The 23,656-nt window shown below is 35.1% G+C and overlaps 1 protein-coding gene across 2 annotated transcripts in view; it reads left to right on the plus strand.

The window, feature by feature from the left end:
• The first annotated feature begins 1,203 nt into the window (after window positions 1-1,203).
• The window catches only part of LOC148953828 (E3 ubiquitin-protein ligase TRIM23-like), a 49,965-nt gene continuing 27,512 nt past the window's right edge, over window positions 1,204-23,656 (plus strand). The window contains exons 1-4 of one of the 2 annotated variants that reach the window (XM_089085662.1): window positions 1,204-1,255; window positions 9,030-9,192; window positions 13,133-13,257; window positions 19,270-19,548. In XM_089085662.1, the coding sequence (XP_088941788.1) occupies window positions 1,211-1,255; window positions 9,030-9,192; window positions 13,133-13,257; window positions 19,270-19,548 (612 nt within the window). In that variant the 5' untranslated portion in view covers window positions 1,204-1,210. Of the gene's footprint in view, window positions 1,256-1,365; window positions 1,471-9,029; window positions 9,193-13,132; window positions 13,258-19,269; window positions 19,549-23,656 lie in introns of those variants that run through there. The other variant, XM_089085663.1, reaches the window with a different exon arrangement.

Below are 23,656 nucleotides of genomic sequence, written 5' to 3' on the forward strand. Positions count from 1 at the left end.
AGAAGAAAAATTGAGTGAGAACAAGTGAAAGTGTTTGATTACACTAATCATACACGCTTGGAGGCCTGCTATGGTCTTTTCCTCACAAATGCGCGGCGGCGATAAAGGAAAGTAGACGGCCGTCAACTCAGTGCTCAGCCAGTTTTCAAACTGGCTCCACCTCCGCTCAGATTTTACGGGTTATTCAGTAGTCGGTGCATGGACCAAAGACGGAGGTTCTACTCAGTCTTATTTGTTCTTGGTTCCAGGGACGTATTGTGGTTCGTGATAGCCAATTATGACCCTGGAATGGACTTGTCATAAAGAAAAAGTACGATTGTGTTCCTTGTGTGTCTTTCGTAGCCCTTTAAGGGTGTTTTAGCATCGCATTTATTGTTGGGAAAAGGATTTTATTCCAAAGCTTTGACTTTACACAAAGGGATTTCCAAAATTTTATGAATCTATATGTGATAATATCCCAATGATCTGATTTTGTTTGTGCATCTATGTGGTAATAAACCAATGATCTAATGATCTTTTTTGTTTTTGTCTGCGGATTACGGTCGTTATTAAGTAATGCATCATTATGTCCAACCAATTCATAAGGGCTGGGACACAATTTTAAGAATTAGTTCTGGCAATAACTCTATTGCACCAAAAAGAACCTCTGACTGAATCGAAATGTTGACATTAAAACACCTTGGGTCACAGAGTATCATTATAGTAATCGGAGGTCCGACTCAGTCAAATTATGGGATACAGAAATTGTGGCGCACACACGGACAGTGCTCGAACTAACACAAGAGAAATCGAGCCGGTGGGCGTCCTCGTCAATAATTTTCCCCAAACTGTTGGACAGGAAAGTAAGCACGGTCGAACATTTTCTGAAGATAGCGCGCGGGAGTTTCTGTAAAGTCTCTAGAGTTCCACATGGGGTAGCGGTTTGTTGCAATTCTACGAAATGCAGCCTCAAAATAATCTCTACACTGGAACTGAACTTCCTCAAGCCAGGGAACGAATTGAAAGGTGGATAACGCCAGTATGATCAAAGAACCTGAATAGTGGTGAGTATTTCTATAAAACGGCCGTCAAAACTTGGACACCTTTAAAAGTAGTTAGATTTTGGGCAAAAAATTGTCTGGCTTATTTTTGGCTTGTTTTCGAAAGGCTGCGGCTTACTTTTTTGTTCACGATCTCGCAACACTGCTCTAAAGTGTTGTTAAAGTTTATTATGTCCACAGGAAAAGAAAGCCAAAAAATTACATCCAAAGGAAGCGTAAGTAATTTCTGGAGTTGTTACAGGCTAGCTTAATCCATGCCAAGGCTAATTTCTCTAGATTATCCTAGTAACGTTTGCTTAATTATTCATCCAAGACTTTCTTATAGGCTACAGCATCAACTTCTTCTACTGAAAATGGAAGCATACAGGGGACGTGATGATATAGCATAGTTGTCTGGATTCAAGCCTTTCTTACTGGAAGAACTCAGAGGGTAATATTTTATGATGCCACCAGTAAAACAGTTTATTCAGATGACATTCCTGTCATTAGGCCTACTGGAGTCCCACAGGGCCCAATCTTTGGGCCCGCATTGATCAGCATATATGTTAATGACTATACGACTACCCTGAACAACCCAATGACGCTAGTCTATATGCTGACAATTGCAAGCTCTTAGGACAGGCTCAAGTTAGCCCCAATCACTCAACAATGCAGGAAGACTTAGATCAACTATCTAGATGGTCTTCTGAGTAGGGTTTGTAGTTCAATGAAAAGTCCTGCATCTTGGACACAACAATCCTAGACAACCTTACCTTATTGGAGATGAGCTATGTGAAGCTGTAATTGAGGAGAAGAACCAGGGGTTATTGTTGTTGCCAAGTTTAAGTTCCACAGCCACACACAAGCTCAAGTTACAAAAGCAAACCAAGCCCTAAGGCTCATAAAACAAACATTTACCACCATGAAGCCATGTGTGGTCAAGAAGCTGTAGAAAGCTATTGTACATATACACCTATAATTTGGAATGACTCTAGCATCTCCCCCTTATAAAATGGATGTTAAAGCACTCAAGAGTGTTGGCTATATAGTTTAGCTAAGATGAAAGTGAAAACATCATTTGAGGCCTTTTTTTGTGCTCTTTCATAATTCAAGAATTGGTTCTGGGGTTAGTTGCATCTTGAGCCCCTAAAGGGCCCCAACAGTATTTCATTTTTGTAACCACATAAAGAAGTGTCAATACTAGTCAAGTTATTGAAAAGTGGTTAAAAGCATATCACCACCCTAGTTTAAAAATAAGTTGTTCAAGAGTAACATATTCCAAAAATACTTATTTATAGCAATTCAAACCTCATTTATTAGCCAACTCAAATATAAACCATTTTCCTACTGTTTCAAGTTTTTCAAATGCCATCAGCAAAAATAGTGCTGGATTTTGCAATTTGAAACTTTGCCATTGACAATTCAGGTTATATTCCAATTCAGGGTGTATGTTTGCTAATTAGGGGGGTGAGGGTGGGTAAATTTCATGGTAAATTTGCAGTTGGCCATATGATTTAGCTAGGTTGAAAGTGAAAACATTGTTTGATGCTTTCAATGCTTTTTCATTATTCATATAAAATACCTTTTTGGCCCCTTTAAGGGCTCAAGATGCAACTAGCCCCAGAAGCAATTCTTGAATTATGAAAGAGCATAAAAGAAAAGGCATCAAATGACATTTTCACTTTCATCTTGTCTAAACTATATACCCCACTAGAAATTTACCCTTTATTGTGTAACCATAATGTGTATAGGGGTTTTAGGCTCTTTTTAAAAGTTTCTGCAAATTTGTTTTTCAAAAATTATTTTACTATTAAGGCTAGGTTAATGAAAATAATAATTACTTTCCCTAAATCAACTAAAATTAACAATTTTTTCCCCCTGGACAGATTTTTAGGAACACATTTTTAATATTTTGGTTTCTATGGGGGTTTTAAGCCCCTTTAAGGCCTCAAAATGGAATTTGCCCTAAAGTGTTTTCTGAATTTCGAAAGAGCATAAAAATAAGCATCAAGGGATGTATTTACTCTTTTTCTAGTTGAATTACATTAATATGTATGAATTTACATTACAGGGCATCAATAGCCAAAACACTAGACCACTTAGGATGTTGGTGTTAGGCTGCATCTAATCAAATTCTGGATGAATGGATTTTACTGTCCTTTAAAGATGTTAATGTTGTAATGCAGCGGCTGCCATCCTTATCTGGAAAGTGTCAAAGAGATTTTATTTGTGTATTTTTAATATCTATTATTGACAAAAAAATTAACATAATGACAACCCCTCCAACTGCCAACATATGATATAAAGGAGGGGTAATCAAGCAAACCCACACAAAAAAATACATTCTTCTGAGCCTCCTCTGAAGTTTATGTTACCACCACTTCTATAAATACCTTATATGTTAACAATAAACCACTTGCATAGCTTACAGCCCTTGCCCCAATGGCTATGGGCAGTGATGTAATGTTGTCAAAATCCTGGGGGGGGGGGGCAGGTAAAGTTTGAGCCAATTTTCCCAAATCAGGTGAAAACTGTAAGAAGTAAAAAATGAGCTGTTTGGTGTCATAAAGGTACTATTTAGTGTTATAAAGGCGCTTTATAGTACTATAAAGGTAAATATAAACTAAAGAAAACTGATCCATTTCTGTTGATACTTGAATTATGCAGGCTTGTCTTAGTTTTGACAAGATTTTTGAAGAAACTAAATTTCAGTTGTGGGGGCAAACTGGTGTTTGAGGGGCAGTTGTCCCCTGCCTCATAGCAAATTACACCCCAGGCTAAGGGAGGGCAACCCTAGATGCTTAGTTATTTTCCCTTTAGTTATTTTCCTATTAGTTATTTTCCATTTTGGACAAAATTGCTCCCTCAAAATTTTGATTAGATGCTATTTGGGGAAAAAGAGCATGGGTAAGGTTCTGGTTGCTCTCTAAGATCACTTTTGACTCTTAAAAAGGGCACTAAAACTTCTGATTTCCAATCAAATGAGTCCCCTCTAAAGTTTACATAACCATCCCTTCCCATGAAAACCTTATATGTTAACACCAAGCAATTTGCTTAACTTATAGCCCTTGCCCTTGAAGAGGGGTGAATCAAGCCTGGAAGCATAGTTATTTGCTTCCGAAACATTTTATCTCTTACATTTATTTGCTTCAAAATCACAGGACTAATCCAAGGTTTTTTACTTGAGTGCTTTCTATTAAACGGTTTCAATATGACTACTTGACTTATCAAACTCTGCAACTTTTCATAAAATAAAACAAACTTTGAATTAGCGTCCTGAACATCACCTAGAACATCATACCAATCCACCTTTTCTATATCATTTTTAAGTTTTACCATTGCACTTTTACAGATCACTGGAATCCTTGATTTTTTGCCTTTAACCACCTTCATGACAGTTCTAAAGCTAGCTGAAACTCCAAAGTGGTCAGATACATCATTGATAAGGACCCTGGGAAGACTCAAGGGTACATTAGAAAGGATGTTATCCAGAAGCTTAGCTGATGTTCCCGTAATTCTTGTAGGGATATTTATACAAGGATGAAACCCATTAGATAAACTTCTATTAATAAATTCAGTACTAGCAGATGACTGGTCTATAAGGTCAATATTAAAGTCCCCCATAATAAAACAGCATAGAGTTAATTGGAAGTTTCATTAATTGTTCTACAAATAGGTCCATAAAGTCTTGGAGCAGGCTCTGTGGAGGTCTGTATACTACAACAATACAAAAATTCAAATTCTCTCTAGTTATATGTAAAACAAAACACTCGCAAACTATCTTTCTATATATTGTAAGATCTTCTCTTATTGAAACCTTATAATCAGCCTGAATGTAAGCTGCTAGGCCTCCATGTTGGTAATACTCGCGATTCCTTACATATAAATTATAACCAGGGATATGTAGTAATTGCGAGTTATTATCATTTAACCACGTTTCAGTTAAAGCGATCACCTGAAAAACATTAGTATTTATTAATTCCGATAAAAATTATGTGCAGAATTCAATCCCTGACAATTCAAATGAAAAATGTTAAGGCCAAAATGGCCCCTATCACAATACAAGGGTAGTACTTCCTCTTTAAAAATATACCTTGATGGTTCATTTGTGAAAATCTCAGTAGCATTAATATCTAAATTTATATTTATTCTTTCATTAAACTGGCTGGAAAAATCAACCCTTCGACTTTGAAGTTGCAGGACATTGCTGATCCCAGGAGGTAAAACAATATCTCTAACCATCATCAATAAAAGTTAATGTATGTGACAGTAGAGGGTTGCGGTGGCAAAAAAAATCATTATCTACTAAACCTACATCTAGACCTAGATAAATACAAAAAAAAAATAACAAAATATAATCCATCAAAGCGGACATAAGAGACAAAAATTAAACAAAACAAATAAACAACCCGGTGGATATGTATATGCATATCAACTCCCAAAATAAAATTCAGTGGGCTTAATAATGGCTCACAACTTCATTTATAAGCAAACCAAAATTTAATAACCTTCATAATTAATAACTTTTCATATATTCTCTAAAAAAAAAAAAAAAAATAATTTTCCAAACACTATAAATAACTAGCTCAAAACCACTATTTCCATTTTTAACGCTTTGAACCATTCAACCTTTTCAACATTGCCTGCAGATTTAATAGAAAGAACCAGCAGTATCACGGGTGGTATCCAGCACTCAACACCTCTCTCCATCAAGTATTTTCTTTTCACCACCAATTCCTTTCTAATTTGGCGCACCTCTCTACTAACATCATCACTAATAAAAACTGGTTTTCCAAACTGCAAGTCCTTTCCTCTTAATTTCTTTGAATTTTTCATTATGCTGTATCAGTCCTTATAATCAGTAACTTTGATTTTGATAAAGTTACTCGCTTCATGTACCACTGAAAATGGAGGAATATCCTTCACTTCCATTTATAATCCCTCATTCAGCACTCTTTTAAGGGTATTTTTTGCATCTGACAATGAACCAGTCCTCACATTCCAAAACAATATGTTGTTTTTTCTTTCCGTATACTGCAACACAAGAGACTGATTTTTTAGTGATTTAACTTGTGTAAATAAATCATTCACGAGTTTATCCTGATTTTCCATCTTAGACTTCAAACTATCTACCCGATTATTAGTTTCTCTTGCATCACCTTCCACACGCGTGCATCTTTCTCCCAATTCACGAACAGTTTTTTGTATATTTTGCACATCAGTCTTCACGCTATGAAGGGACTCTCTAATTTCTTTTACGTCTGATTGTAAAGTTTCCAACAGCTCCAAAATTCTTACGATATTTTCTGCATTTGTTTTCTCACATTCCTGTCGTAAGCATTCGCCACTCGAATCCAGAATAGAATCTTCTGGCAAAGGCCTTTTCTTCCCTGTTAGAGATTTTGGGGTTGACGTTGGTCTTTCATTTGATTTATCACCACTCTCATTACCACCATCAGTTTTTACTTTCTTATCATTTCTTTTTCTCCCCATTCTAATCGACAATTACGGAAAAATAAATTTTCCAAAAAAAGGCAATCTTCAATCAATATATGCCACACGGTTCAAAAGTTCTTTATATTTTCATATTTACTGTGACATTTTGTTATTATTTATTCGTTAATTTCACTAGCCACTACTAACCCACTTCATTAACTATATTAACGGAATGATTGATTAACCACAATCTTCAAAATACAGGTACAGTTTTTTCAAGGTCATTCGTTACTTGTGTAATCAGATATTAGCGTAACATATTTCTTTCATTCCACGCAAAAATCAATTGGCTCCGTGTCCAGATTTATCACAGGCAAACAGGTTATCCGTGAAATGTAGTTTATCATAAGTAAACAGGTAAAATGTACTTTTTATTTAAGATATTAACTCTCCAAAGACTGAATGAAGACTGAAAATTTCCTACTGTTTCAAGTTTTTCAAATGCCATCAGCAAAAATAGTGCTGGATTTTGCAATTTGAAACTTTGCCATTGACAATTCAGGGTGTATGTTTGCTAATTAGGGGGTGAGGGTAGGTAAATTTCATGGTAAATTTGCAGTTGGCCATATGATTTAGCTAGGATGAAAGTGAAAACATTGTTTGATGCTTTCAATGCTTTATCTCTCACGGGACAGATTTTTTCCCACTGGACAGATTTTTAGAAACACATTTTTAATAATTTGGTTTCTATGGGGGGTTTTAAGCCCCTTTAAGGCCTCAAAATTGAATTTGCCCTAAAGTGTTTTCTGAATTTCGAAAGAGCATAAAAATAAGCATCAAGGGATGTATTTACTCTTTTTCTAGTTAAATTACATTAATATGTATAAATTTACATTACAGGGCATCAATAGCCAAAACACTAGACGACTTAGGATGTTGGTGTTAGGCTGCATCTAGTCAAATTCTGGATGAATGGATTTTACTGTCCTTTAAAGATGTTAATGTTGTAATTCAGAGGCTGCCATCCTTATCTGGAAAGTGTCAAAGAGATTTTATTTGTGTATTTTTAATATCTATTATTGACAAAAAAATTAACATAATGACGACCCCTCCAACTGCCAACATATGATATAAAGAAGGGGTAATCAAGCAAACCCACACAAAAAAATACATTCTTCTGAGCCTCCTCTGAAGTTTACGTTACCACCACTTCTATAAATACCTTATATGTTAACAATAGACAACTTGCAAAGCTTACAGCCCTTGCCCCAATGGCTATGGGCAGTGATGTAATGTTGTCAAAATCCTGGGGGGGGGGGGTAAAGTTTGAGCCAATTTTCCCAAATCAGGTGAAAACTGTAAGAAGTAAAAAATGAGCTGTTTGGTATCATAAAGGTACTATTTAGTGCTATAAAGGCGCTTTATAGTGCTATAAAGGTAAATATAAACTAAAGAAAACTGATCCATTTCTGTTGATACTTGAATTATGCAGGCTTATCTTAGTTTTGACAAGATCTTTGAAGAAACTAAATTTCAGTTGTGGGGCAAACTGGTGTTTGAGGGGCAGTTGTCCCCCTGTCCCATAGCAAATTACAACCCAGGCTAGGGGAGGGCAACCCTAGATGCTTAGTTATTTTCCCTTTAGATTATTTTGGACAAAATTGCTCCCTCAAAATTTTGATTAGATGCTATTTGGGAAAAAAGAGCATGGGTAAGGTTCTGGTTGCTCTCTAAGATCACTTTTGACTCTTAAAAAGGGCACTAAAACTTCTGATTTCCAATCAAATGAGTCCCCTCTAAAGTTTACATAACCATCCCTTCCCATGAAAACCTCATACGTTAACAAAAAGCAATTTGCTTAACTTACAGCCCTTGCCCTTGAAGAGGGGTGAATCAAGCCTGGAAGCATAGTAATTTGACCTTTGGATCATTCTGAACAAAATGACTATCTTAAAATCTCGATTGGAAGCATTTGGTGAAAAAGGGCATGGATGGTAGTTGCCCACTGATCAATTTTGACTCTTAAAAAGGGAACTAGAATTCCTGGTTTCAAATCAAATGAGCCTCCTCTGAAGTTTCTATAACCATCCCTTCCATAAAAACCTTATATGTTAACAATGATCAACTTGCATAACTTACAACCCTTGCCCCCAGGCTATAGGGTGAGCATTTTTGTACACCCTGGAAGCATAGTTATATGACCTTTGTACTATTTTGAGCAAAATAGGTATTTTAAATTTTAAACAAATTTTTGGGAAAAGGGGGCATGATGGGGAAGGTCTACTTGCCTTTCAATCATTTTCGACTCGTAAAAAAGGCAGTACAACTTCCAATGTCCTATCAAGTGAGCCTCCTCCAAATTTGATACAATCACCTCTTCCATGTGAATTGTTTCTGGAAAAAAAATATAATAAAGAAATTATAAAACATTGAAGCCTTGTGGCTCTTTACTATAGGCAGTCTAATAGTGCTGCCTCTGATTACATTCGTAGTGTGAAGCCTGTTTGCTTTTGGAAACCTTTATGAAACATCAATTAAGTTATGTTGTCACATAGCTTACTGTCTATTTTCTAGATTTTAGAGTGCAAACTCTGTGCTGAGGCATTTGCACAGCAAGGGGACCATGTTCCAAGGCTGCTTCAATGTGGACACACTGTTTGTCATTCATGTCTAATGAAGCTGCCAACACAAGATATTACTCTTCTTTGTCCATTTGATAGACAGGAAACAATTCTTGGTAAGACTGTTGTTATTGTTTCAATTGTTGTAGGCTATTCATCCTGTAAAGTTTCTTTTTTTATTGTATCAATTTTGTATTTATCCTGTGAAGTTGACCTTGGTCACACTTGTATTATTGTTATTTTTTTCTTTGTTGTTAAATTTCATTAAAAAAGGTAATAAATCTTACATTTTTATCAAACAATGAAGGAATAATCAAAAGGTGAACCATTAAAAAAAAAAAAATAAGAAACTTTAAAAAACACATCAAAAATGTGAAATTGATATCTACTCTCTTATGATTTCTGGGAATATTTCTGGTCTGTGCTATTATTATGAAAGTAAATAATAACATTAAACCCGAAAATGAGCAGAAACTTGGGTAAGGAAAAAAAGGTGATCTGAACAAAAAGTTATGTATTGCTACCCAATTTTTTAAGGTGTGTAAGGAAAAAGAAAAAATAAATCCTGGTTACTGTTAATAAATATGCACAATTTTTCAAAGTTATGGAAACCATAAACAAGAATTACATAGGAAGTGAAATAAGGTAAAATAAAAGGAAGATAAAATAAAAAAAAATTGTATAACTAGACTTCAGCTTTGCAGTAATTGTGTTACCAGGGATCCTAAATCAAAGAAAATAAAATGAAAGTTTGGTCATTTAATACATTGTTTAACATCTGCCGGTTCTTTTCTACTAAATTCCAAATATTTCCTTTTCAGTTTTAAGTTTTGATATTTGTAGCCTGGTATTTTTGCTGTAAATATATTGAATGGCAAAATTACATGTCAAAAAGTTTATGTTAATGAAAGGAAATAGAAACAGTGCAAACAAAACCTAAAAAGCAGAATTATGATTATAATTTATGGATAAAAAACAATATACTTCTTTTGCTGGCTCCAAATTACTGTAAGGAAGTTTCAATTACTTTAAATGTAATAATTAGGACCAAAACGTTCACATAATTTAAGAAAAAGGGGAAACACATCCCAAAACAAGGTACAATTTTGATAAAAATCACGCAATGAAAGTTAACATCTGAAAACCATTCAACAGAGTTGAAAGCTCCTATCTGCAAAAGCACAAAATTTCATTTTTATTTCCAGAAAAGAATGCTCAGGATGTGTTTTTGTCTGTTTGTTTCTTCTTCCCCAAGAGTTTTTGCATCAAATCAGTAGCTCTAGAATTCTGGGAAAACACTCATTTGAATGGAAACCTAAAGCTCTATTGGCTTTTTATTTAGTAATAATTAGTTGTTTCAAAAATTTGACAAAATTGTTTTTCAAATAATTTTTTCCTGAAAGTAATGGTTAGGATGTATGTTTGTCTTTCTTCTTGTTCTTCCCCAAGAGTTTTTGCATAAAATCAATTTCAGTTGCTCAAATTGTCAAATCAGTGTAAAACTAGTTGTGCCACAGCACAGCACCAATTTCTACAGTTTTGCCCCTGAACAGAGGCAAAATGGTATTGACTGAAAGTCATGAGATAGTGAATCCTTCTGACAATACTGAAATTTAATATCCTTACAGTTTTAGAGGCCTCATTGCAGATTGGTGGTACTTTTGTTCCTAAATATATATGCTGTCCCTTCTAAATGAATGGCTGTTTGGGATTGTTTATTCAGTAGTATGAATGGTTGTATAAGGCTGTATAGTCAAGAATCAGCTATTAGGAGAGAGGCTATTGGATCTTTTGATGTTTGTGTATGTGTGGGGGGGGGGTTCTGCCTCGAAAGATAAATTTTCCTATCCAAATTTTCAAACCTATCTCCTTTTATTTATTTTTTTAAATCTAGTTATGCTTAGCCTGTAGTATGGTGGTTGAACAGTGGTGAAAGTTTCCATCTTATTTTGGGAAAGTTTTTTTTTAACAGAATGCATCATTTTTAAATAATTGTAATTAAAAGTTGAACCTAAGTATAGAAAGTAATAACAGAATCCCTTGTATTCAGTGTAATCATATTTTATTATTTAAAGCAAATAAACCAAAATAGGCCCCATTCTCAAACCATTGTGATAAAAAGATGAATTTTAGTATAATGAGAAGGAGGCCAAGAGGGGTGGCAGGCCCCTGCCATTTATGCTCAATGTTATGTTAAAAACAAACGATTTTCCCCAAAGAGAGTCAAAAGGCAGGGAATGCTGATCCTAAGATCCCATCTATTTTTCAGGGTCTGTGACCATTGAGCAGAAATTTACTCTTCACCATCATGAAATTGAGCAAAACCATATTTTAGCATGGGAGCATAACTGTTATCTCTCCTCTTTTTCTTTTCTCATGGGAGATCCCTAACTTGTCGAAAATCATGAGCTTGCTGATTGCAATGAAAATTAGTGTTCCTAGTGCCTTTCTTCAGTTGCTTAAGAGACCATGCCATAATAATGTACTGTTTTCCGCCACAAATAAACAGTTTTTGACAAATATGCCACAATGGCAGTGTTTAAAATTCTGAGATACCTAATCAACCAAAAACTATTAAATGAAATGGATATGTGAATCAATTCTTCACCAATATCTCTAGCTTCTTTAATGGTTTTTCCTATAGTTTGTCCTTATTTCATAAAACTTAATATTTGTATCAGCAATTTCTTAAAGATCGTGATGATAAATACCCTGGAACTCCTATCTATGTGACAAAGTTACGTCTATCTTGTGGGAAAGTCTCGTGTTGTCATTTTTAGATTCGTCGTCCAAATTAAAGACAGATCTTTTCATAGAGATCTTCTTTTGAAATTTGAAAAACTAAAAACAGACTTAAATTTAAACAGACTTAAAAAAAACAGATTAAAATTAATCTTTAAAAACCGTGTTCTTCTGTTGGCTTTAAAGAATGATGTTTAAATGTAACAAAAAATGTCGCTTCAAACTTTATGCAACATATATCTGCAAAATTAGCTCAATCACTGTTTTTTCCTGTATTTGTACAATAGTGAAAAATTAGCACTTACTGAAAACTTAGCTTGCTTTGGGTAGATTGTATATTAAAAGTGGTCAGTGAAAGACTGTTGAGAACCATTTAAATTAGGTTTTCCTTTCTAGTTGAGGATGTTTGTACTCTTAAGATTACATCCTCTTTCTAAGTAAAGCACTTGTCTTTCAGAATTCTATAAATATAGAGGAATATCATTATTCAGTTTATATGAGCTAGTTTTGTAAATTTATTCTGCATAAGTTGCTAATTAATTATTTTGTTCATTTTAAATTTCGACGTCGCTCTTTATTTCCATACAAAAAATTGTCTTTTAATTTTTTATTCCCTAATTTTTCTTGGAGTTGATTTTTTTTACTTTTTTATCATTTAATCTCTATTTCCGCCCTTTGTGCAGTTATAATATACATGATATTTTACAAAATATTTAATGTCAGAAAAGGTGATTTTTAAATAATTTTTTTTTCTTTGGGCCAGTCTTGGGGGGGGGACTTCTCTTTATAGGTTTTGTATCCTGGGTTTGGTATGCTGGTAAATAATAATTTTCCAATTCATCCTACTTAAAGCTTCTTAATCAACAGTCTTTCCAAAATCACTAAAGGTTTTTAGTTTTTCTGTTTTTTTAAGTTGATGTGCTTTTTTCTGTATAATAAAGTTCAAACATTACAAGACATTGGTGTAGTTGTTAAAAAAAAGAAAATACTACACATGAAGTCGTTTTTTAAACTTCTAGATCTACCCTCAGATCCCATTCTTGTAATTATGCGAGGAAGATAATTATAATGCAGAAAGGTCATAGTTATGTAGATTATACAGAAAGACCTGCATAATTATGCAGACAGATTAGTATAAATGATGGAAGACAAAAGTATGATAAACTAACAAAAATAAATTTCGTCTAAGTTCGAAGAGATGATCATCCCTTAGTTATAGCCAATGGATTCTATTTATTAACTATATGCATTACTGTTTGTTGTGTTTTTAATGCGAGTCAAACAAGGTTTTATAATTATTCTTTATCTCTATAGGGCCTTCTGCTGTATGGTCTTTAAAGAAGAATTTTGCTTTGTTAGAGCTGCTAGAAAAGCTTCAATTAGTAGAGAGAGAAAGCAATGCACAGAAAGCTACGAATTGCCATTCATCATATCCAGCGGTATATATATATATTTTTTTTTTTTATTGTATATCGTTTTGAAATTTTTCTTGATTGTTCTCCTATTATCCATGAAGGACATTGGGAGCCTGACTCTTAACTTGGAGCAGTAGTGTGAGGCAATATTGTGAGTAGTGTGGTCTGAAGCTCTTTACAATTTATAGTAGTAGGTCTCTTCATGATTCTATCAAAGCAGATCTGAGTTAGCTTTCAGAATTAAACAGGACTAGATAATAAACACATGGCTATCTTATAGGTAAAATAAACTTGTTGGTTTCTTCTTGGGAGAAACCTAAATAAAAATAAAGAGGCTAGATGGCATTGTGCATGATTACAATATAATAGTCAAAAAATATGTCTGTCAATTGTTAATATAGACTGCCGCTGTGCTTTTTAAGCCCTACTTTGTCGAGCTTGGCTCTTCATAGGTCTACTTAAAGATATATGTGTATCCATAAAATAATCAGTAGTTCAACAAAAGGTTATAGATTTCATTGATTTTTTCTGAAGTAAGTTATTGAACTCCTAAGAGTCATTTGGTAAGATTTTATGTGTAGTTGGCACTTGCAGAGGTATGCTCACCTCATCGATGGTGGAAGGGGGCTGATAAGAAGAAAACTGTTTTTGATTGTCCTAGCTCAAGTATTATCTGAAAATTGTAAATAAAGCCAGACATTTGAGGTAAAATACTATAATTCTAATGGTATTTTTCTTATTTCATTGCTATACAAAAAGGAAGAAAAAAGGCAAAAAGCTAAATAAAAAAAAAGAAAAAACTGCATTTAACTTTGAAATATTTAAAAACCTTTAGTTGCAAGCTTTGAGTGGTATTATGTCAATATATTGAAGACTGAGGCATAGAAAAATTCAACATAACGCCTTTCCCAAGTAATTCTTCATTTTTCTACATATATTTGAGAAACATTTTCTCTACCTTCCGCCCTAAAGCATCTTTAAATCGAGTAGTTTCCATTCGATGTTACTCATTGAAATATTTACCATTAGTACATTAATCCATTTTCAATCAATCGGCCATTACGAGCTAAAATTTTTAAAGCTAAAATTTGGCACCCTTGTGCCCTATCACCTTTAGTCTTTAGCGAACTTATCTTCTCCCTTTTTTATGTAAACTAATTCATAGCTTTACTTTATGCCAGACCATACTCTTGTGACCACATCACACAAAAAGAATGTTAAAATAAGTAAACCACAATGCCACATTTGAGGGTTTAAACAAAGTACAGAGCTTTTTCAACTGCGGGAATGATAAAAAACAACCCTATTTTGGCTAATGGCATGTATAAAATCCCATGTTCGTGTGGTCATTTCTATATTTGGAGGACCAACCAACAATTAGAAAGAGAGAAGACATGCACACAGATCACAGATCACACAGACACATATCACACATTATCAATCGACAAAGTCTTAAAGCTATACGAAAGACTTGTGGGTTTTGATTTCGCCTTAACTCAATACGTTTATGATAACCCTGTGTTGAAGAGTGTAGGGGGAGCGGTGCTTCGTGTTAGTAGAGAATCTTTTATGTGTGTACATAAAAGATTGTGTTTTTCGCTTAATGTGCTAGTATAAAAGGATGACAAGTCAAGTTGCCTCAGTAGTTAAAGTTGATAATCAGCAAAAAACACTTATAAACATAATGATGTCAAGAGAGCAAGCTAAATGGAAGAAAAATTTAGAAAATACTCAATTTTTAGGGACAAGCAACCGATTTATCTGTTGCAAGAAAACAACACTAGAGCAGAAACAGAGATAGCATCCTAAAAAATCTGAAAAGGAGATTTAAAAGAAATAAAACTGCTGCTGATAGGATCAGTACTCGAGTACATGTATGAATGGTTACTAAATTGTCTTGTGATCTAGATTTTTAACACACAGTAAATTCTCAAGAGAGAATTGAAAAAAAAGGTGTATGGTGGCCTCTTCGTAGAATTGGAATTAAAGAAAGTTTATTATTTGATGTTTTAAACTGGCCACCGTAAGCGGGGACTTTCTGTAGTGGGAGGACATCCTCTCTGTGGGAGAGAATTTTAATGTGATCTAGAGGTAGTAGTACAATAATGTGAAGAACACTCTTTGGCTGCTTTTTTTAAGTAAATGAAAGTGCAAGTGTTTTGTAAATCTTTAAAGTTTTTTTTTTTGTTTTGAATTATTCGTGCCACTGAGAAGAGAGGAGATGGGATTGTATTGAAAAAAAAAATTCTGAAAAGGAAAATTAAAAGAAATAAAATTGCTGCTGAAAGGATCAGTACTCGAGCACACGTAGGAATGGCTACTAATTTGTCTTGTGGTCCAGATTTTTAGACAGTAAATTCTCAAGTAAGAAAGGACAAAAAAAAAGCTTCTCGACCGACCAGGGCTAGTGATAAATAGAGATGAACAAAGAAAAATAATGGATCAAATACGTTATAGGAAAGACGAAAGCTACCAAAACAAAGATAGACAAATAGTCACTAGCAGAATAATAAGTAAATACTATAGTGATGAAAGCCACCAAAAAAGAGTAAGAAATCTGCGATGCTGTAACAAATAACCTATAGAGATGAAGCTAAACAGCACCATTAGAGATTAAGGCCTCACATAAATGCAAGAGGGTCAGTGGCTGGGAGCTATAGCCAGACTCCTTTACTTACTTACTTAATTCTCCTGCTGACTTGGCGCCACCGTTGAGAGAGCAGATACTATCCTTCTTTAGTAAACCCGGTCTTTAACTGCCGCGGGTGCATCTTCATGTCTATTGCCTGCCTTACTTAGAAAATGAGTTTAGACTATCGGACCCATCTTACTCTTAGGTGACTGCGTGATTGTTTCCATCCAGTGAACACAGGGTTAAGATAATGTACGATGCGACAAGGGGTTTTATGTGGTATTCGGAGAAGGTTGCCGCACCACCTCAGTGTAGGTTGCGCAACTTGCACGGAGAATGGAACCCCCGTCGTACAGGATAGGAGGTTGGTTTTGCTGATAAAGCTGTATCAACGAAGTCTCTCTATCTGCCGGAGTCCTTTGGTTTGAATTATATCCAGCATCCTCAAAGTCTTGATGGTTGCTGGAGAAGTTTCTGTGCCATGTAGTAGGACTGAGCCGACATGTGCATTAAATATCCGCATCTTTGTAGGACGGCTGACGAGAGAGTTGCGCCGAATATTATTAAGTCTCCCTAGGACGGAAGTTGCCTTGGCGATTCTTGTATTGACTTCGCTCTCGACTGATCCAACCCCTGGCAGAATGCTGCCAAGGTACGTGAATTCCTTCAAGACTTTTTTTCGGAGGGGTTTTACTCAAAAAAAAATTTTCGGGAGGGGGGGGTGTTAAACAAAAGAAAAACTCAAAAACGCATACAAGATTTGTTTATTTTCATTTTTGTTACGTTTTTACGAGTCAGAAAAAACATTTTTTTTGGGGGGGGGGGGGGGTTCAAACCCTCCTATCCCCCCTCTGGGTACGGCCTTGCCTCTGAACTGTTAATTCTTAAATGTTTTAGAATTAGTTGTTACTTTTTCATGAAAAGGATAAAAACGATAGGGCAAAACTTTTGTTCACTGAAAAAAAATTTATATGAAGGGCTTAATCTCAGATATTTCTTTGACTGTACTGTAAGTATTTCTTTGACTGTACTGTACTTTGACTTTGACTGTACTTTGACTGTAAGAGTGGGTTGTTGAGACAGTTGTGGATTGATGAACATAATTTTTGTTTTACTTCAGCTAATGTTGAGCCCAACCTTGCTAGCTTTTTCTCTTACTCATAACTGTCAGCGCTGCTTGAAGTTCTTCGAGGTTGTTTGCCATGAGTGCCAAATCGTCATTGAAGTCAACATCGCCTAAGCCTGTCACCGAATCTCAAGACAAAGTGTACTACAGCCAGGCGCTTCCACATAAACGAAATAAGGCCTGTTAGCAAATCTAGGATGGAAAACGATAATTTCTGTACATGTACAATGGTTACCAAACAAAGTCAATATCTTGAGAGATTTGTCCAGAAGTCCAAAAAGGGCAAAAATAAAGGTTGATTTTGATAATCTGTAAAATATTTTACAAATGCACCATCAGGAGCATGACAAAATTCAAAATCAGAGATTAAACTCTTTCAGGAAGAGCTGATGCTGTTGTAAATTTGGCTAGTAGTTCTTTAGCAAAACTTCCCAGTCATAATCAGAAAACAGGTTGCATGTTTGGCAGCTTGGTTTGTTTTTTACTAGGATTGCTATAACAAAAAAGCCGAAGAGTTTTTTCCAGTGTGGCCTTTTATTGTTATTATTATTATTTTGGTTTATTAAGCAAGAGAGTTTTGGGATCTTTGTGATTTGTAGGTCTTGCTGCTTTTTAGAATTTCAGTTTTCCGATTAGGCTCCAGAGAAAATTGTTGAACTATTGATTATTTCATGTATCGAACATATTGTAAATTGATGACATCATGCAGAAGTTAACATTAATCTCCGGCTTGAAGACAATCAACAGTGGAAATTACATATAAAGAAGCCTTCCGCGGGCCGAGTGTCAGGGCCCGACAGAACTATGGGAAGAGTATACGTAACTTAATCAGAGTGGAAACTTGCGCCAGTATCAAACGGAACACCAACATCATCTAGCGTTTGTCATTTATTTGAAATTTTTAAATACAATAAAAACGCGAGATTAGTTTAATTGCCAAAAATAATGTAATAATAAGTGCCTCATCTTAGTTTCTGAAAAAAAAATATGAAGTTTCAAAAAAAATGCCACCAAACGCCAACTGCTAGATGGTGCCGGTCATTTTTATCGATACTAGTAGTAGTTACCACTCATACGTATACGCTGCCGATTTTGTTTAGACAGTGATTAAAATAAAAACCAAGTGAATATGTAAGCTCTATGATCAACGGTTGTCGTATGTGAAATAGAGGAAAGACTGAAACAAGAAAACCAATACAAATCTAGCTCGTGATCAAAAAGCTTCACAATAAAAACAAACTAAAACCAAAATTAGAAGTCTTAGCTAAATCATCTCACAAAAGGGAAGTCTTGGCTGAAATATCGTAAAGTGATAATTTTTTTATTTTTGGTTTTTATTTTTTTTTTTTTTTCAAGGAGTTTTTTTTATTGTGAGTTATATTTTTTATTGGTTTCTTTGAAGATTTCGCTGCGGACTCCAATTGGTCATGGCTGAAATTTTCCCTTAAGTTTTATTTTGATTACTGTCTCCAGAAAAAAATTCCACAGTAAAGATTATACTTGTTTTCTAAGTACCAAAGACAGTAAAAATTAGATTTATATGAATTGGTTAAGTGAAAACGTACACACACATATATATATATATATATATATATATATATATATATATATATATATATATATATATATATATATATATATATATATATATATATATATATATATATATATATATATATATATATATCAAGAAATTGGAAATTGAATTTTTTTTTTTGATAAAGAAGACCTTCATATACATTCATGCAGTTTCCAATAGTAGAAGGCGCCAAGTTAAAAAAATAAAAGAGATTGGGAGGAATAAGCTAAAAGATGTGGCACAAAACTGCTGAGGAAGCTGTAGCTATCTTTAGAAGATGTAGTTGTCTTTGGAGATGAACAGATTGTTACTAACGTTTGAATTTTTACCGACAAAAAGTTTGTCAAATTTGACAAATTAGGTTGGCTCGCTTGTTTTCGGTTCAACGTGGCAATGCTGACGAAGACGTGATACTACCCTAGATACGTTATGCTTCTAAAAGAACCAAATAAAGTCTCAGGAAACTGCAAGTTTCAGGTATAAATAGACTTCAATTGGATGCAGGGGATGTAAAAAATTTTGATGCCCTTGTTACTTTAATGTTAAAAAGTAATATATAATATAGTAATACAATATAGTATAGTAGTATATAATTTTTTTTTCATTAAGTGAGAAACCTTCAGTTGAGTCTTCTACGTTTTTAAAACAGAATTTACGATGATAATTTCCCAGAAAATATAATTGTTCCTCTCGTTACAGACATCTGTTGCATGTGATGAAGAAGAGACGCATGTTGCATCTGTGTTTTGTACAGTCTGTTTGACAAACTTATGCGCCGATTGCTCTGAGATGACACATAATACGCGAACTCTGATGAAACACTTGCGGGTTCCTGTATCTGAACGACCAAGGCAACGTCCAAAATGTCAGTATCATTCACTCCATTTTGTTGAGTTCGTGTGTTTGGAGAAGGGTTGCATCGATTCACCGTTGTGCTGTTTCATTTGTAAGGATTATGGTCGACATAAGGGTCATATGGTAGATATTTGCCCTCTCTATGTTCTAATTTTTATAAACAATTTTGGTAATGCTGAGACCACTTGAATTCCTTGATAACTTGAATTCGTCTCCGACCGCCCCGTGCTTTTCATAGCAGTAAATTATGGCAAGTTGTATCAGTCATAGCATTTGATTTTTTTTTATCTCTAGAATAATTCGTTTTTAGGAATTTTAGTAAACTGTATATTTGGTTTTCAAAGTTGAAGTTTTACCAACAGGGACCTTAGTAAATCAAAGTTCCCGACTCTTTGAAAAAAAAAAATTAAAATAAAGGAGAAATCATTTTCTTAGTTTCGGAAGGAAAACGGAAGTATTATTTATTGCTTTCAGAAGCTTCAGGAAAACTCGGAAAAATATTTTTTTATGGTAAATAAAGAGTAAATGATTAGTTGTACTAATAATCATGGTTAGTTGTACTGATCTTGGCCATTGTCCTTTCAATTTTCTCCTCAGAGGGAAAAAAAACAAGTTTCCCGTGTTTCTTGACAACTTGTTAGTGTTTTATATAGCTTATTAAAATCACTGCTGTATTGTAACAGCTCATTACGTGTTTTACGGTAAAGCTGCGCATAATTATTGGTTTGATTGTCGATGTGGCAACTTGGCAACGTAGTTATTTACCATTTACTGTTTCAGAAGCCAATCTGGCCGAGTTCGTTTTTTTCCATTTTTTAGGTTATAGTGATATACTTGATTGATCCTTTTTTATATACACGCACAAACATAATCCTCCAAAATACAGTATAACACTAACAAGGACAAAACATTATCTTCAGTGGTGTCAGTTCCCGAAAATTGGGGAAAAAGCAAAATGTGTTTTTACAATCTAGGGGGATGAAAAGTTTGCCATTTTTTCCATTTTTCCATGAAAATATCCCCCAAAAAAGTTTTTTTCTAAATTTGGAAAGGTGCAGGCCCCTCCACCCCCAATTTACTCTGTCTATATGACTTTTTTTACAAATTTACAGGGTCAAAAAGCCTGTTATTGTAAAGAGAATCATATATAACTTAGGAGTGGCCGAAAATATCCCCTGAGCTGAACAGCTAATAGTTCTTTCTGGCCATTGATTGACTCAGCCATAATGTCACCAGTTGACGAATGAACAAGTTTAGAGGCATTCAAAACGCTATTCCACTATTTTTTATTTCAGGGAACTCATCCCCCAAAAGACTGAAGAGCTCGCAAGTAATGTTTGAAATCACGCTTTGTTATCTGTTTTGTATTAAGAACTTAGCGATTTGAGGAACTTCCAAAGGAAACCCACATTCTTAATCATATTCTTGGCTTTATTTCTCACTTTTTTGAGCTCAGGGCCACATTTCCAAATAGGCTTCCAGATATTTTACCTTCAGTTGAATCATAAGTGCAGCTTTAGCTTCTGCTAGTTTAAGGCATATGACAATATTCTTTTGATAAGTGTTAAATAGCTCAAGCGCGTCAATCACAACATAACTAATGTCAAGAATCTGGAAAGGCACGGGAATATTTGACAACAGCAGGCCAAGCGTAGTCATATAAAGGTGCAGAGTTGCATTATGCCTATCAGAGGCAAAGCTATAACGTTACCTATAATAAAGGCCATAAGGCTCTAATGTTTGTTGTTATTATTTCCCAGAGGCACTTCATATAGAAGGGGTGGTCGTATAAACTTCGAAGAGGAGTTATTCGATTAGAAATTCGAAGTTTTAATGCACTTTTTAAGATTCAAAAGTGATCTACTTTTTTAGTTATCCAAAAGTGAACTACTCCATCCCTCCCCCCAAGGCCCTTTTTTTACTCCAATTGGACCTGGTTAAAATTTTGAGATAACCGTTCTGTTATAAATAGTTTGAAGATCAGATAACATAAACTCCAGGGTGACACAACCACCAGGGCCCGAAGTCAAGTGTTGTAAGTTATATATGTTGTAAGCATATATGGTTTCTACGGAAGGGATGATCGTGTAAACTTCAGAGGGGTCTCATTCAATTGGAAATCAGAAGTTCTAGTGCCCTTTTTAAGAGTCAATAGTGATCGGAGTACTTCTTGCCCCTCTAAGGCCTCTTCCTCAAATGCATTTGATTCAAGATTTTGAAATAGCCGTTTTATTCAAAATAGTTCAAAGATCAAATAACAAAAACCTCGGGGTCGACGGTGAACTCCCAGAGCCCGGGGGCAAGTGTCGAAATTTATGCCCTGAGGGCATATAAGGTTTTTATATAAGGGGTGGTCGTATAAGCTTCAGATGGAGGCTCAATTGCTTGAAAATTGAAACTGTTAGTTCCCTTTTGAAGATTCAAAAGTCATCGGATGGCGTCTATCCCCCCCCAAACACCCTTATTTCCCCAGATGTATCTATTTCTGAGATAGCCATTTTGTTCGAAATAGTCCAGCGATAAGACAACAAAACTTTCGGGGTCAACATAACCCCCCAGAGCTCAGAGGAAGGACTGTAACATATGCTTTGGGGTTACAAAAAGTTTTTATGGAACAGGTGGTCGTATAAACTTCGGAGGGGATTCAATTGATGGAAAATTTGGGAACTGACTCCTGGCCCTCCCTTCTAAGAAAAACCTCCCCCTTCCCAAAAAATAACTTATTGACGATATTTTATTCAAAAAATCATGGGAACTGACCGCTGGCCCTCCCTCCATGCCCCCATCACCTAAAAGAAAACAAAAATAAACAATTTATTAACGATATTTTATTCCAAAAATCATGGGAGCTGACGCATGGCCCTCCCTCCGAAGCCCGACCGTAAAAGCATAAATCCTACTGCGTATTTGTTGCTTTACTAAAACAAATTATATTGATTTTTTTTTTTTTTACATTTATTACAACATTGAAAATAAATAAGAATTGCAGTGGAATAAAATCTTGAGCTGATAAGCTTTCAGCAATTAACAATATTGTATATCAAATGTTCAATTTAATTTTATTAGTTCTTGTCACGACTGTTCAGGACACATATAGTTTTCTATCGGAATTTATTTCAGAATAAAAAATTATTTTGGAATAAGGAATTTTGAAAAACTTTAAACTTTGGCATTCAGAAACGAACAGAAATTAATTAAAAAAAAAAAAAAACTTTCCGAAAAAACAATTTTTTAGAGAAAAGTTATGGCCATATTAAACGTAAGATTAGGAGACATATGAACCTACAAATAAACAATCATTGCTAATAAACATACTTACTTACTTGCTTAATCCTCATGCCGGGTTGGCGTTGAGAGCGTAGTCAGCCTTCTCCACTTGGGGCGGTCGGTAGCAAGGGCCTTTGCACCAAACAGCAAAATTCCAGCTTGGTCCAGGAAATTCCCGAGACTATCACTTCACCGGAACTTGGGTCTTCCTCTTGGACGCTTCCAGCTAGGACTTGTTGGTTCAAAGTCGCAAAGAATCCGAGCCGGGGTGTCGGCAGGCAATCGCAAAAGATGTGCAAATCAACGAAGTGTCCGCTCGGCAACCAGGTGTAACAAAGGTGACTTGGAAGTTATACTTCGTAGGCAGTCGTTGCTGACAATGTCTGTCTATCGGATTCCCTCGAGTTCCTGAAGCCACTTAGATTGAAGAGTGTTGAGACAGCGCTGGGCAACTGCAGTTGCAGGCCAGGTTTCAGCTCCATATATCACGATCAAATAGACTGACTCTCTAAGGATCTTCATTTTGGTGGCTCGTTTTATAGATGGCTTCTTCCAAACTTGACTCAGTCTAACGATGACGGCAGAGGCCTTGGCCTTGCGGGCGGCAACCCCGTTGTCGATGCAGCCATTGGATGATATAATAGAGCCAAGACAAGTGAAGTGGTCAACCACTTCGATTTGGTTTCCGGGCCCATGTAATTAGAATTGTCGGCGTCAGATTTTGGCTGCACTACCATGACTTTTGTCTTCTTTCAGTTAATGGATAATCCTGTCCTGGCAGCTTCACCCAGAAGCGCGTAAAACAGGTACTAATATAAATGAATAAATCTTAAAACGAGTAAAACTTAAATTGAATATGTAAATAAAGCTTAAAACCAACAAAAAAGCACTACAAACAAGAGTTTGGACACTGCCTACTTCCCTAACTGTAAAAGTCTAAAACCTACTGCGTCATTGGTGCTTT

The sequence above is a fragment of the Artemia sp. Qi Xiang Cuo genome, chromosome 3 (genome assembly GCF_049724085.1).
Source record: "Artemia sp. Qi Xiang Cuo chromosome 3, ASM4972408v1, whole genome shotgun sequence".
Taxonomy (NCBI): domain Eukaryota; kingdom Metazoa; phylum Arthropoda; class Branchiopoda; order Anostraca; family Artemiidae; genus Artemia; species Artemia sp. Qi Xiang Cuo.